General features: G+C 25.3%; 1 protein-coding gene across 1 annotated transcript; it reads right to left on the reverse strand.

Annotated features, from left to right (window-relative positions):
- Positions 1-10,446: 10,446 nt before the first annotated feature.
- Positions 10,447-14,726, reverse strand: LOC142235368 (uncharacterized). Its single transcript, XM_075306623.1, has 2 exons — positions 14,066-14,726; positions 10,447-10,547 (listed from the first exon to the last, which is right to left on the reverse strand). Exons 1-2 carry the CDS (start codon positions 14,616-14,618, stop codon positions 10,447-10,449), a joined length of 654 nt encoding a protein of 217 aa, XP_075162738.1. The 5' UTR covers positions 14,619-14,726.

Genomic DNA, 14,726 nt, shown 5'->3' on the forward strand with positions numbered 1-14,726 from the left:
TGGACAAATTAGATTAAGGAACTTGATCAATCGAACCATTAAAAAGAAAACGGCAGATACAAATAAAATAAAATTTTGACAAAATTTTCTATAGAAATAAAAAAAATCTATGGTAAAAATTTTCTATAGAAATAAAATTTTGAAAAAATTTCTATAGAAATAAAATTTTGACAAAATTTTATATAGAAATAAAATTTTGACAAAATTTTATATAGAAATAAAATTTTGACAAAATTTTATATAGAAATAAAATTTTGACAAAATTTTCTATAGACATAAAATTTTGACAAAATTTTTTATAGGAATAAAATTTTGACAAAATTTTCTTTTAAATAAAATTTTGAAAAGAATCTATAGAAATAATATTTTACCTAAATTTTCTATAGAAATAAAATTTTGCCCAATTTTCTATAGAAATAAAACTTTGAAAAAAAAAACCAATTCCAAGATTTATTTCCTGCTCTTCCTGGAAGAGCAACATTTGGACAAAATTTTCTATAGATAAAAGATTTTGACAAACTTTTCATAGAAATCAAAAATTTTGACAAAATTTTCTATAGAAATAAAATTATGGCAAAATTTTCTATAGAAATAAAATTTTGACAAAATTTGCTATAAAAAAATAAAATTAAATAATCTTTTTTTAATAAAATTTTGAAAAAAAAAAATTCTATACGAATAAAATTTTTTTGAAAATTTTCTATACAAATAAAATTTTGGCAAAATTTTCAATAGAAATAAAATTTTGACAAAATTTTCTATAGAAATAAAATTTTGACAAAATTTTCTATAGAAATAAAATTTTAGCAAAATTTTGCTATAGAAATCAAATTTTGGCAAAATTTTCAATAGAAATAAAATGTTGACAAAATTTTCTATAGAAATAAAATTTTGAAAAAATTTTGTATATAAATAATTTTTTTTTGTTTTTATTGTTGGTTTGTACTTTAATCATATTTGTACAAACATATCTCTTTTCCTTTGTAGTTTAGTCAACGCAATGGTTTTAAAGCTGAGATCAAAACAACAAATATGATTAAAGTACAAACTAACAATAAAAATAAAAACGAATGAAGTAAGGGAAGCACGCTCAAAATAAACCCAGCCAACTGCACTCAAATCGATGATTTGACAGTGGCAAAGGAAAAGAGATATGTTTGTACAAATTTATTTCGGCAATGGCCGGCTATCATAAACCTTGTTTCGGAAGGTTCAAGTGCGGTTCACTTTGGGTTTAGTGAACTGTCTGAATTTATTCTGATAATTGGTTGATAGTTTTGCTGCAAGTAGAGGATGCTTATGAGGATATGTGGTAATTCCGAAACGTGCGTCCATCCAACCATCTTGCAGTCTATAGGGCTTTGCCCAAATAAATTTGACAAACATTATTTTCCTCTGTTGGTTAAGCTACTCTTGTAGTTTAGTTAACGCAATGGTTTTAAAGCTGAGATCAAAACAACAAATATAAATAAAATTTTGACAAAATTTTTTATATAAAAAAATTTTTGACAAATTTTTCTATAGAAATAAAATTTTGACAAATTTTTCTATAGAAATAAAATTTTGACAAAATTTTGTATAGAAATAACATTTTGACAAAATTTTTTATAGAAATAAAATTTTGACAAAATTTTCTATGGAAATAAAATTTTGACAAAAATTTCTATAGAAAATTTTGTCAAAATTTTTTATAGAAATAAAATTTTTAAAAAATTTTCTATAGAAATAAAATTTTTAAAAAATTTTCTATAGAAATAACATTTTGACAAAAATTTTCTATAGAAATAAAATTTTGACAAAATTTTCTATAGAAATAAAATTTTAACAAAATTTTTTATAGAAATAAAATTTTGACAAAAATTTTTATATAAATAACATTTTGACAAAATTTTCTATAGAAATAAAATTTTGACAAAAATTTTTATATAAATAACATTTTGACAAAATTTTCTATAGAAATACAATTATGACTAAATTTGATTTCGAGTTTTAGATTTTTTTAAAATAGAAATGCTAACTTTTCTATGTTTCAAATTCTCAATATTCGATTTTTTAAAATTTTTTCAAATTCTTTCCATGCTTCTTAAGATTTCGGCCACGTTAGAATAAGGTCCATTCCATATATGTATAAATATATAAATATTTTTTCATTAAAATATTTATTTTAATTAAAAATTCTATTTTAATTAAAATGCCAAAATTATTAATCGACAATATCTATGGATCTTCATTACCTTGCCATAGGGTTTTCAGCAATCTGTTTGGATGTGTGTGCATAGTCATTCTAGTTGTTATATTTAATTATAAATTAGTAGACATTAATATCATAAATATTTTAATTTAAACAAACAGTTTTTATTCTTCACGGTAATGGATTGGTTCTATGTGCCATATGGAGGGAGGAGGATGAATCGATTAGAGATAAGCAAGTGAGTAAAGTTTGTATCACACACACATTGGTCAAATTCCATGTTCTCAATGCAAATCACTCTCTATAAAAACAATCTTAAAGAGTCTAAGAGTTTGGCCCTGTTCGGAAATCCATCGCTGCGCAGCATCATATCGGCATCGTGTTCATAAAAGAGAACAAATAATGGATTAGAGATAACCAAGTGAATAAAGTTTGAATCACACACCCAATGGTCATTGGTCAAATTCCATACGCTCAATGCAATTAACTCTCTATAAAAACAATCTAAAAGAGTATTTGGGGACAAGAGCCAGAAAAATACTGACAACACTATATACGACATTTTTCCTAGAAAAATTTGACGACTACATATGAAATATCAAACTTTTCTTCATAGATAGCGGGAGCACAAAATATGTGTGAGTAGAATTTCCTAGTCACTCTTCCATCTCATGACTATCTGGTTATCATCTGACTAACTTGATTGGTGGGCGAGAGGGTTGGTCGTCGAGTACCATATTATTAAAATATTCGGGGTCTTTTGTCAAGGGTTCTTTTTTTGGGTTTTCTTATATTAAATGCGTTTGAGAATTGGAAGAGATGGTATGACACTATATGCTATGATATCTGTAGGTATGTGTATGTGTATGTGCTTGGTGGCCCAGTCCTGGTATTTAAGTAGATTTCGAAATCATCTTGTATGTGCATTTAATTAAAATCCCTATATTGTTGTTATTGTTGTTCTTGCTCTGTCTTGTTGGAGGTGATGATGTTGTTGCGACTGTCGTCTACTGGTAATATGCATAATGATACTGTTGCTGCATGCATTGCATGAGTCTCCACCATTGCAATTTGTTGATGTTGCTGTTGTTTTATTTATTGTAATTCTGCTGGGTCTGTGGAAAGTCTAGAATTTATAGTTGTCATTTGTTTTTAGCCTTTAGCCATGCAATTATTAGGATTATGTTTTGTTCTCATTTCTTCTCAGCCACCTTCTCATTTTGGATGTGATGACGATCTATCATACGTGGATGGTCAATAAGATGGGCATTTGATTTGACTGTTTATCGATGTCATCGTCATAGAGATATATACGAATTCGATACCCCAGAAAAAGAGATCATATCAATATATCGAAACATAATCCACGTTGAATAGGATGAAAAGCTATAGGTCTGATTTACTAGAAAAACCAGTAAGGAAAGTCTAAAGTCGGGCGGGGCCGACTATATTATACCCTGCACCACTTTGTAGATCTACATTTTCGATACCATATCACATCCGTCAAATGTGTTGGGGCTATATATAAAGGTTTGTCCCAAATACATACATTTAAATATCACTCGATCTGGACAGAATTTGATAGACTTCTACAACATCTATAGACTCAAAATTTAAGTCGGCTAATGCACTAGGGTGGAACACAATGTTAGTAAAAAAATATGGGAAACATTTAAATCTGGAGCAATTTTAAGAAAACTTCGCAAAAGTTTATTTATGATTTATCGCTCGATATATATGCATTAGAAGTTAAGGAAAAATATAGTAATTTTTACAACTTTTCGACTAAACAGTGGCGATTTTACATGGAAAATGTTGGTATTTTGACCATTTTTGTCGAAATCAGAAAAACATATATATGGGAGCTATATCTAAATCTGAACCGATTTCAACCAAATTTGGCACGCATAGCAACAATGCTAATTCAACCCCTTGTGCAAAATTTCAACTAAATCGGAGTTAAAAATTGACCTCTATGGTCATATGAGTGTAAATCGGGCGAAAGCTATATAATGGAGCTATATCTAAATCTGAACCGATTTCAACCAAATATAGCACGCATAGCTACAATGCTAATTCTACTCCCTGTGCAAAATTTCAACTAAATCGGAGCAAAAAATTGGCCTCTGTGGTCATATGAGTGTAAATCGGGAGAAAGCTATATATGGGAGCTATATCTAAATCTGAACCGATTTCAACCAAATTTGGCACGCATAGCTACAATGCTAATTCTACTCCCTGTGCAAAATTTCAACTAAATCGGAGCAAAAAATTGGCCTCTGTGGTCATATGAGTGTAAATCGGGCGAAAGCTATATATGGGAGCTATATCTAAATCTGAACCGATTTCAACCAAATTTGACACGCATAGCTACAATGCTAATTCTACTCCCTGTGCAAAATTTCAACTAAATCGGAGCAAAAAATTGGCCTCTGTGGGCAAATGAGTGTAAATCGGGTGAAAGCTATATATGGGAGCTATATCTAAATCTGAACCGATTTGGCTGATATTTTGCAAGTTTTTCGAGACTCATAAAATATTCGGATGTACAGCATTTGAGGAAGATCGGTTGATATGCACGCCAATTATGACCAGATCGGTGAAAAATATATATGGCAGCTATATCTAAATCTGAACCGATTTTTTCCAAAATCAATAGGGATCGTCTTTGAGCCGAAACAGGACCCTATACCAAATTTTAGGACAATCGGACTAAAACTGCGAGCTGTACTTTGCACACAAAAATACATCAACAGACAGACAGACAGACGGACAGACAGACAGACAGACAGACAGACAGACAGACAGACAGACAGACAGACGGACATCGCTAAATCGACTCAGAATTTAATTCTAAGACGATCGGTATACTAAACGATGGGTCTCAGACTTTTCCTTCTTGGCGTTACATACAAATGCACAAACTTATTATACCCTGTACCACAGTAGTGGTGAAGGGTATAATGAAAGGAAAATATTGTGATTCTATAGAAAATTTTGTCAACATTTTATTTCTATACAATATTTTGTCAAAATTGTATTTCTATAGAAAATTTTATTTCTATATAAAAAATTTTGTTAACATATTATTATACCCTTCACCACTACTGTGGTACAGGGTATAATAAGTTTGTGCATTTGTATGTAACGCCAAGAAGGAAAAGTCTGAGACCCATCGTTTAGTATACCGATCGTCTTAGAATTAAATTCTGAGTCGATTTAGCGATGTCCGTCTGTCTGTCTGTCTGTCTGTCTGTCTGTCTGTCTGTCCGTCTGTCTGTCTGTTGATGTATTTTTGTGTGCAAAGTACAGCTCGCAGTTTTAGTCCGATTGTCCTAAAATTTGGTATGGGGTCCTATTTCGGCTCAAAGACGATCCCTATTGATTTGCGAAAAAATCGGTTCAGATTTAGATATAGCTGCCATATATATTTTTCACCGATCTGGTCATAATTGGCGTGCATATCAACCGATCTTCCTCAAATTCCGTACATCCCAATATTTTATGAGTCTCGAAAAACTTGCAAAATATCATCCAAATCGGTTCAGATTTAGATATAGCTCCCATATATAGCTTTCGCCCGATTTACACTTCTTTGTCCACAGAGGCCAATTTTTTGCTTCGATTTAGTTGAAATTTTGCACAGGGAGTAGAATTAGCATTATAGCCATGCGTGCCAAATTTGGTGGAAATCGGTTCAGATTTAGATATAGCTCCCATATATAGCTTTCGCCGGATTTACACTCATATGACCACAGAGGCTAATTTTTTGCTCCGATTTATTTGAAATTTTGCACAGGGAGTAGAATTAGCATTGTTGCTATGCGTGCCAAATTTGGTTGAAATCGGTTCAGATTTAGATATAGCTCCCATATATAGCTTTCGCCCGATTCACACTCAAATGACCACAGAGGCCAATTTTTTGCTCCGATTTAGTTGAAATTTTGCACAGGGAGTAGAACTAGCATTGTAGCTATGCGCGCCAAATTTGGTTGAAATCGGTTCAGATTTAGATATAGCTCCCATATATAGCTTTCGCCCGATTTACACTCATATGACCACAGAGGCCAATTTTTTGCTCCGATTTAGTTGAAATTTTGCACAGGGAGTAGAACTAGGATTGTAGCTATGCGTGCCAAATTTGGTTGAAATCGGTTCAGATTTAGATATAGCTCCCATATATAGCTTTCGCCCGATTTACACTCATATGACCACAAAGGCTAATTTTTTGCTCCGATTTAGTTGAAATTTTGCACAGGGAGTAGAATTAGCATTATAGATATGCGTGTCAAATTTGGTGGAAATCGGTTCAGATTTAGATATAGCTCCCATATATAGGTTTCGCCCGATTTACACTCATATGACCACAGAGGCCTATCTTTTACTCCGATTTCATTGAAATTTTGCACAGGGAGTAGAATTAGCATTGTTGCTATGCGTGCCAAATTTGGTTGAAATCGGTTCAGATTTAGATATAGCTCCCATATATATGTTTTTCTGATTTCGACAAAAATGGTCAAAATAGCAACATTTTCCTTGTAAAATCGCCACTGCTTAGTCGAATAGTTGAAAAAATGACTCTAATTTTCTTAAACTTCTAATACATATATATCGAGCGATAAATCATAAATAAACTTTTGCGAAGTTTCCTTAAGATTGCTTCATATTTAAATGTTTCCCATATTTTTTTTACTAACATTGTGTTCCACCCTAGTCCATTAGCCGACTTAAATTTTGAGTCTATAGATTTTGTAAAAGTCTATCAAATTCTGTCCAAATCGAGTGATATTTAAATGTATGTATTTGGGACAAACCTTTATATATAGCACCCAACACATTTGACAGATGTGATATGGTATCGAAAATGTAGATCTATAAAGTGGTGCAGGGTATAATATAGTCGGCCCCGCCCGACTTTAGACTTTCCTTACTTGTTTTTATAGAAAATTTTGTCCAAATTTCATTCCCGTAGAACATTTTTTCAAAATTTATATTTCTTTAGAATATTTTGTCAAAATTTTATTCTATTTCTAAAGAAGTTTTTTTTAAATTTTATTTCTATAGAACATTTTGTCAAAATTTTATTTCTATAGAAAATTTTTGCAAAATTTAATTCTACAGAAAATTTTGTCAAAATTTTATTTCTACAGAAAATTTTGTCAAAATTTTATTTCTATAAAAAATTTTGTCAAAATTTTATTTCTATAGAAAATTTCGTCAAAATTTTATTTCTATAGAAAATTTTGTTAAAAAATTTATTTCTATAGAAAATTTTGTCAAAATTTTATTTCTATAGAAAATTTTTGCAAAATTTTATATCTGTAGAAAATTTTGTCAAAATTTTATTTCTATAGAAAAATTTGTTAAAAATTTTATTTCTATAGAAAATTTTGTCAAAATTTTATTTCTATAGAAAATTTTGTCAACATTTTTTGTCTATAGAAAATTTTGTCAAAATTTTACTTTTATAGAAAATTTTGTCAAAATTTTACTTTTATAGAAAATTTTGTCAAAATTTTACTTTTATAGAAAATTTTGTCAAAATTTTATTTCTATAGAAAATTTTGTCAAAATTCTATTTCTATAGAAAATTTTGTCAAAATTTTATGTTTATAGAAAAATTTTTCAAGATTTTATGTTTATAGAAAATTTTTTCAAAATTTTATTTATATAGAAAATGTTGCCAAAATTTTATTTCTATTAAAAATGTTGTAAAAAAAAATTTCTATAGAAAATTTTGTTAAAATTTTATTTTTATCGAAAATTTTGTCAACATTTTATTTTTATAGTCAAATTTGTCAACATTTTTTTTTTCGATGGAAAATTTTTTCAAAATTTTATTTCTGTAGAATACATTGTCAAAATTCTATTTCTATAGAAAATTTTATCAACATTTTGTTTCTATAGAAAAATTTGTTAAAATTTTATTTCTATAGAAAATTTTGTCAAAATTTTATTTCTATAGAAAATTTTGTCAAAATTTTATTTCAATAGAAAATTTTGCCAAAATTTTATTTCTATAGAAAATTTTGTTAAAACATTTATTTCTATAGAAAATTTTGTCAAAAATTTTATTTCTATAGAAACTTTTGTCAACATTTTATTTCTATAGAAAATTTTGTCAAAATTTTTTGTCTATAGAAAATTTTGTCAAAATTTTATTTCTATAGAAAATTTTGTCAAAATTTTATTTCTATAGGAAATTTTGTCAAAATTTTATTTCTATACACAATGTTGTCAACTTTTTATTTCTATAGTCAAATGTGTCAACATTTTTTTTTTTCTATGGAAAATTTTTGCTAAAATTTATTTCCGTAGAAAATTGTTTTTCAAAATTTTATTTCTGTAGAATAAATTGTCAAATTCTATTTCTATAGAAAATTATAAAAATTTTGTTTTTATAGAAAATTTTGTCAAAATTTTATTTCTATAGAAAATTTTGTCAAAATTTTATTTCTATAGAAAATTTTATCAAAATTTTATTTCTATGGAAAATTTTTGCTAAAATTTATTTCCGTAGAATTTTTTTTTCAAAATTTTATTTCTGTAGAATAAATTGTCAAAATTCTATTTCTATAGAAAATTATAAAAATTTTGTTTTTATAGAAAATTTTGTCGAAATTTTATTTCTATAGAAAATTTTGTTAAAATTTTACTTTTATAGAAAATTTTATCAAAATTTTATTTCTATAGAAAATTTTGTCAAAATTTTATAGAAAATTTTTTCAAGATTTTATGTTTATAGAAAATTTTTTCAAAATTTTATTTATATAGAAAATGTTGCCAAAATTTTATTTATATAGAAAATGTTGGCAAAATTTTATTTCTATAGAAAATTTTGTAAAAAAAAATTTTTCTATAGTAAATTTTGTTAAAATTTTATTTTTGTAGACAATTTTGTCAACATTTTATTTCTATAGTCAAATTTGTCAACATTTTTTTTTCGATGGAAAATTTTTTCAAAATTTTATTTCTATAGAATAAATTGTCAAAATTCTATTTCTATAGAAAATTTTATCAACATTTTGTTTCTATCGAAAAATTTGTTAAAATTTTATTTCTATAGAAAATTTTTGCAAAATTTTATTTCTAAAAAAAAATTGTCAAAATTTTATTTCTATAGAAAATTTTTGCAAAATTTTATTTCTATAGAAAATTTTCTCAAAATTTTATTTCTATAGAAACTTTTGTTAAAATTTTATTTCTATAGAAACTTTTGTCAACATTTTATTTCTATAGAAAATTTTTTATAAAATGGAAATAATTGTTTGGTTAACTTCGCTCTAAAAACTATTGACCTAATCTTAAAAATTATGCATCCTTAATTTTAGGATACGCAATTTACACAATATTAAGGATACATTTCTTTAAAATAAAGACATTTTAATAAAAAGAAAATAAACAATCTTTGCTTTAACCTATTTTTAACTAAATTTCTAAGCTTAAGACCCTAGCAGTCAAAGCTTACAATTATATTTATACTTTTATGGTAAATGTAAGTAATAAATAAATAAAAAAACTAAACTAAATTTCTGACACGAATCATTGATATTTGAGTCCCTGTATTAAATTCTGCTTAAATTAAAGAAATACATATTTGTTTGATAGAAAAAAATTTAAATTAACAGAAATATTGAATCTTTGGATAAAATATAAAAATTCATCAAATTTCGACTAAGATATATTTTGAGGATTTTGGTTCATTGGTTTAAAGATTTTTTTGAAATTAAAAACAAAATTGTTTGCTTTGAAATATCTGTTATAAACTGAAATTTTGAGTGTATAAAGTATGTGATTATTAAACCCCCCCACCCATTATATGTAGCGCCTAAAAGTATGCTAATATCTTAGCGGTAATTGCATACCTTTGGTAACTCCACTAAAGTGTTAACTGCAAGGAGGAATTTTTAGTAAAATAGACTAATTTCTTATGTTGTCTAAGTTTCAAGTTGCTTTTTTTTTGGTAAGAAATCGTTTTTCACTTCTCAACGTTACTACCGGGTGTAGGGTATCATATAGTACTAGGTTAGGTTAGGTGGCAGCCCGATGTATCAGGCTTATATAATAAGCAATATTTTGTGGACATTTTTGAACGTTGTTTTTAATCGAACGTACTGGTTTTTTCCTACACCAAAATTGATTGGACACATGTACATAGATGTAAGTCTATTTTTTGTTTTTGTCTCCGAAGGTATTTCTGACCATTAGTCATGCATACACATGGGAGTCTGATATACTAGACTCTGGGCCCAAACTCAATGATTTGTGTAGATATCTATGTTTGAATGTTCATCCAAGCATTTGTCTCGTCCAAATGCACTATCATTTGGAAAACGACAAATATTTATAATTGTGTCTACATAAAAAAAAAAAAAACAAAAACAAATATGTACTTGGTTGCAAATAGCAACTGAAATGCCTAAAAAATTAAAAAAAATAGTAATAATCAGATGGCTAGAAAATTGGGATTTATTTTGTCTTATTTGAATTTGAATATCCCTGCAAAATAGATTGTTTTCCAAACATTTATTTTTAGGAATCGATTTAAATGGGGACAAAATCTTCTATAGAATTAAAATTTTCTCAACATTTTCTATAGAAATAAAATTTTGTTAAAATTTTCTTTACAAATAAAATTTTGACAAAATTTTCTATAGAATAAATTGTCAAAATTCTATTTCTACAGAAAATTTTATCAAAATTTTGTTTCTATAGAAAAATTTTTTAAAATTTTATTTCTAAAAAAAATTTTGGTAAAATTTTATTTCTAAAAAAATTTTTGTCAAAATTTTATTCCCTTAGAAACCTTTGTCAAGATTTTATTCCCTTAGAAACTTTTGTCAAAATTTTATTCCTATAGAAACTTATGTCAAAATTTTATTTCTATAGAAAATTTTGCCAACATTTTATTTCTATACACAATTTTGTCAAATTTAATTTTTTTGGGAAATTTTGTCAAAATATTGTCTGCAAAAAAAATTTCTATAGAAACAAAATTTTAAAAAAAATTTCTATAGAAACAAAATTTTGAGAAAATATTCTCTAGATATAAAGTTTTGAAAGAATTTTCAATAGAAATAAAATTTTGTTAAAAATATTCTATAGAAATAAAATGTTGACAAAAATATTCTATAGAAATAAAATTTTGAGAAAATTTTCTATAGAAATAAAATTTTGTCAAAAATATTCTATAGAAATAAAATTTTGACAAAATTTTCTATAGAAATAAAATTTTGACAACATTTTCTATAGAAATAAAATTTTGACAAAATATTCTATACAAACAAAAATTTTTCTAAAGAACTAAAATTTTGATAAAATGTTCTATAGAACTAAAATTTTGAGAATAATTTCTATAGAAATAAAATTTTGAGAACATTTTCTATAGAAATAAAATTTTGACAAAATTTTCTATAGATATAAAATTTTTACAAAATTTTCTATAGAAATAACATTTTGACAAAAGTTTTTGTAAAAATAAAATTTTGAGAAAATTTTCTATAGAAATAAAATTTTGTCAAAAATATTCTATAGAAATAAAATTTTGTCAAAAATATTTTATAGAAATAAAATTTTGTCAAAAATATTCTATAGAAATAAAATTTTGAGAAAATTTTCTATAGAAATAAAATTTTGACAAAATTTTCTATAGAAATAAAATTTTGACTAAATTTTCTATAGAAATAAAATTTTGACTAAATTTTCTATAGAAATAAAATTTTGGCAAAATTTTCTATAGAAATAAAATTTTGATAAAATTTTCGGTAGAAATAGCATTTTGACAAAATTTTCTGTAGAAATAGCATTTTGCAAATATTTCTACAGAAATAAAATAGTGACAAAATTTTCTTTAGAAATAAAATTTTGACAACATTTTCTTTAGAAATAAAATGTTGACACAATTTTCTATAGAGATAAAATGTTGACAAAATTTTCTATGGAAATAAAATTTTGTCAACATTTTATTTCTAAAGAAAATTTTGTCAACATTTTATTTCTATAGAAAATTTTGTCAAATTTTAATTTTTTGGAAAATTTTGTCAAAATTTTGTCTGTAAAAAAAATTTTCTATAGAAATAAAATTTAAAAAAAATTTTTAATCGAAATAAAATTTTGACAGAATTTTCAATAGAAATAACATTTTGTTAAAATTTTAGTTAGAAATAAAATTTTGTTAAAATTTTCTATAGAAGTAAAATTTTCTACAGAAATAAATAGTGACAAAATTTTCTTTAGAAATAAAATGTTGACAACATTTTCTTTAGAAATAAACTTTTGTCAACATTTTATTTCTATAGAAAATTTTGTCAAATTTTAATTTTTTGGAAAATTTTGTCAAAATTTTGTCTGTAAAAAAAAATTTCTATAGAAATAAAATTTTAAAAAATTTTTCAATAGAAATAAAATTTTGACAGAATTTTCAATAGAAATAAAATTTTGTTAAAATTTTATTTAGAAATAAAATTTTGACAGAATTTTCAATAGAAATAAAATTTTGTTTAAATTTTATTTAGAAATAAAATTTTGTTAAAATTTTCTATAGAAGTAAAATTTTGTTAAAATTTTCTGTAGAAATAAAATTTTGACAAAATTTTCTATAGAAACAAAAATTTTGACAACATTTTTCTATAGAAAAAAAATTGTGACAAAATTTTCTTTAGAAATAGAATTTTGACAATATTTTCTATAGAAATTAAATGTTGACAAAATTATCTATAACAATAAAATTTTGACAAAATTTTCTATAGAAACAAAAATGTTGACAAAATGTTTCTATAGAACTAAAATTTTGATAAAATGTTCTATACAACTAAAATTTTGAGAATAATTTCTATAGAAATAAAATTTTGAGAAAATTTTCTATAGAAATAAAATTTTGACAAAATTTTCAATAGAAATAATATGTTGAGAAAATTTTTTATAGAAATAAAATTTTGTTAAAATTTTATTTTGTTAAAATTTTACTTAGGAATAAAATTTTTTTAAAATTTTCGATAGAAGTAAAATTTTGTTAAAATTTTCGGTAGAAGTAAAATTTTTACAACATTTTTTATAAAAATAAAACATTGTCAAAATTTTCTGTAGAAATAAAATTTCGACAAAATTTTCTATAGAAACAAAAATTTTGACAAAATTTTTCTATAGAAAAAAAATTGTGACAAAATTTTCTTTAGAAATAGAATTTTGACAACATTTTCTATAGAAATTAAATGTTGACAAAATTATCTATAACAATACAATTTTGACAATTTTTCTATAGAAACAAAAATTTTGGCAAAATGTTTCTATAGAACTAAAATTTTGACAAACTGTTCTATAGAGCTAAAATTTTGAGAATAATTTGTATAGAAATAAAATTTTGAGAATAATTTCTATAGAAATAAAATTTTGAGAAAATTTTCTATAGAAATAAAATTTTGACAAAATTTTCAATAGAAATAATATGTTGAGAAAATTTTTTATAGAAATAAAATTTTGTTAAAATTTTATTTTGGAATAAAATTTTGTTAAAATTTTCTATAGAAGTAAAATTATTACAACATTTTTTATAAAAATAAAACTTTAACAAAATTTTCTGTAGAACTAAAATTTTGACAAAATTTTCTATAGAAATAAAATTTTGAGACAATTTTCTAGAGAAATAAAATTTTGACAACATTTTCTAGAGAAATAAAATTTTGACAAAATTTCCTATAGAAATAAAATTTTGACAAAATTTTCTCTAGAAATAAAATTTTGACAAAATTATCTATAGAAATAAATTTTTGACAAAATTTCCTATAGAAATAAAATTTTGACAAAATTTCTGTTGAAATAAAATCTATGGCTATATGTTTTCATATATCTTCATTTATTTGTTTATTTGTCTCTTACACTGACCTATAGCCTTTGGTAAACAGCGATGAACTCTCAAATCCCAAATGTATCCTTGATTGCAACGGTGTATTGTGAGAAATCCTTTTGTACACTCATAATAGAACTCACAATGATAGGGATGGGGAAATTGTATGTCATGCCATAGGGAACACAAAGGACGACCATCTATGTACAATGGCAAAAATGTAGTTGTAGAAATTGGCCTAGCCGTTGTGAATTCCAATTTGGTTGTCGTTGTTGTAGACGACTGAGATTTTTCGGGAATTTCCAACTCTTTGACACCATTGCATTGGGTTGCCTTCCATTTGTCACACGATAACATTTCGGCATTGTAGTACAAACCATTGGGACATTCACCCAGTGTAGATCGTAAACCATTGCAAATGATGTACTGTGAACAATTTGTGGGATGTGGTATGATTTTCCCTTTGGTAACATTATTACAATTCTTATGGGATACATAGCGATTGATGGCTCCATTAGCAGCTATCACAATTGCCAGTAACAGTGATATGGACACAAATAATGAAGGTGGACGATTTTTTGACATCTTCCCAGTTAATTTGAAATTTTATGCCAACCATTTCCAATGTCATGCCTCTTATATTTATATAACCCAGGCCAGCTCCAATCATTTTGACATGATATCACATTTCAT

Source organism: Haematobia irritans, chromosome 4 (genome assembly GCF_050003625.1).
Source record: "Haematobia irritans isolate KBUSLIRL chromosome 4, ASM5000362v1, whole genome shotgun sequence".
Classification (NCBI taxonomy): Eukaryota; Metazoa; Arthropoda; class Insecta; order Diptera; family Muscidae; genus Haematobia; species Haematobia irritans.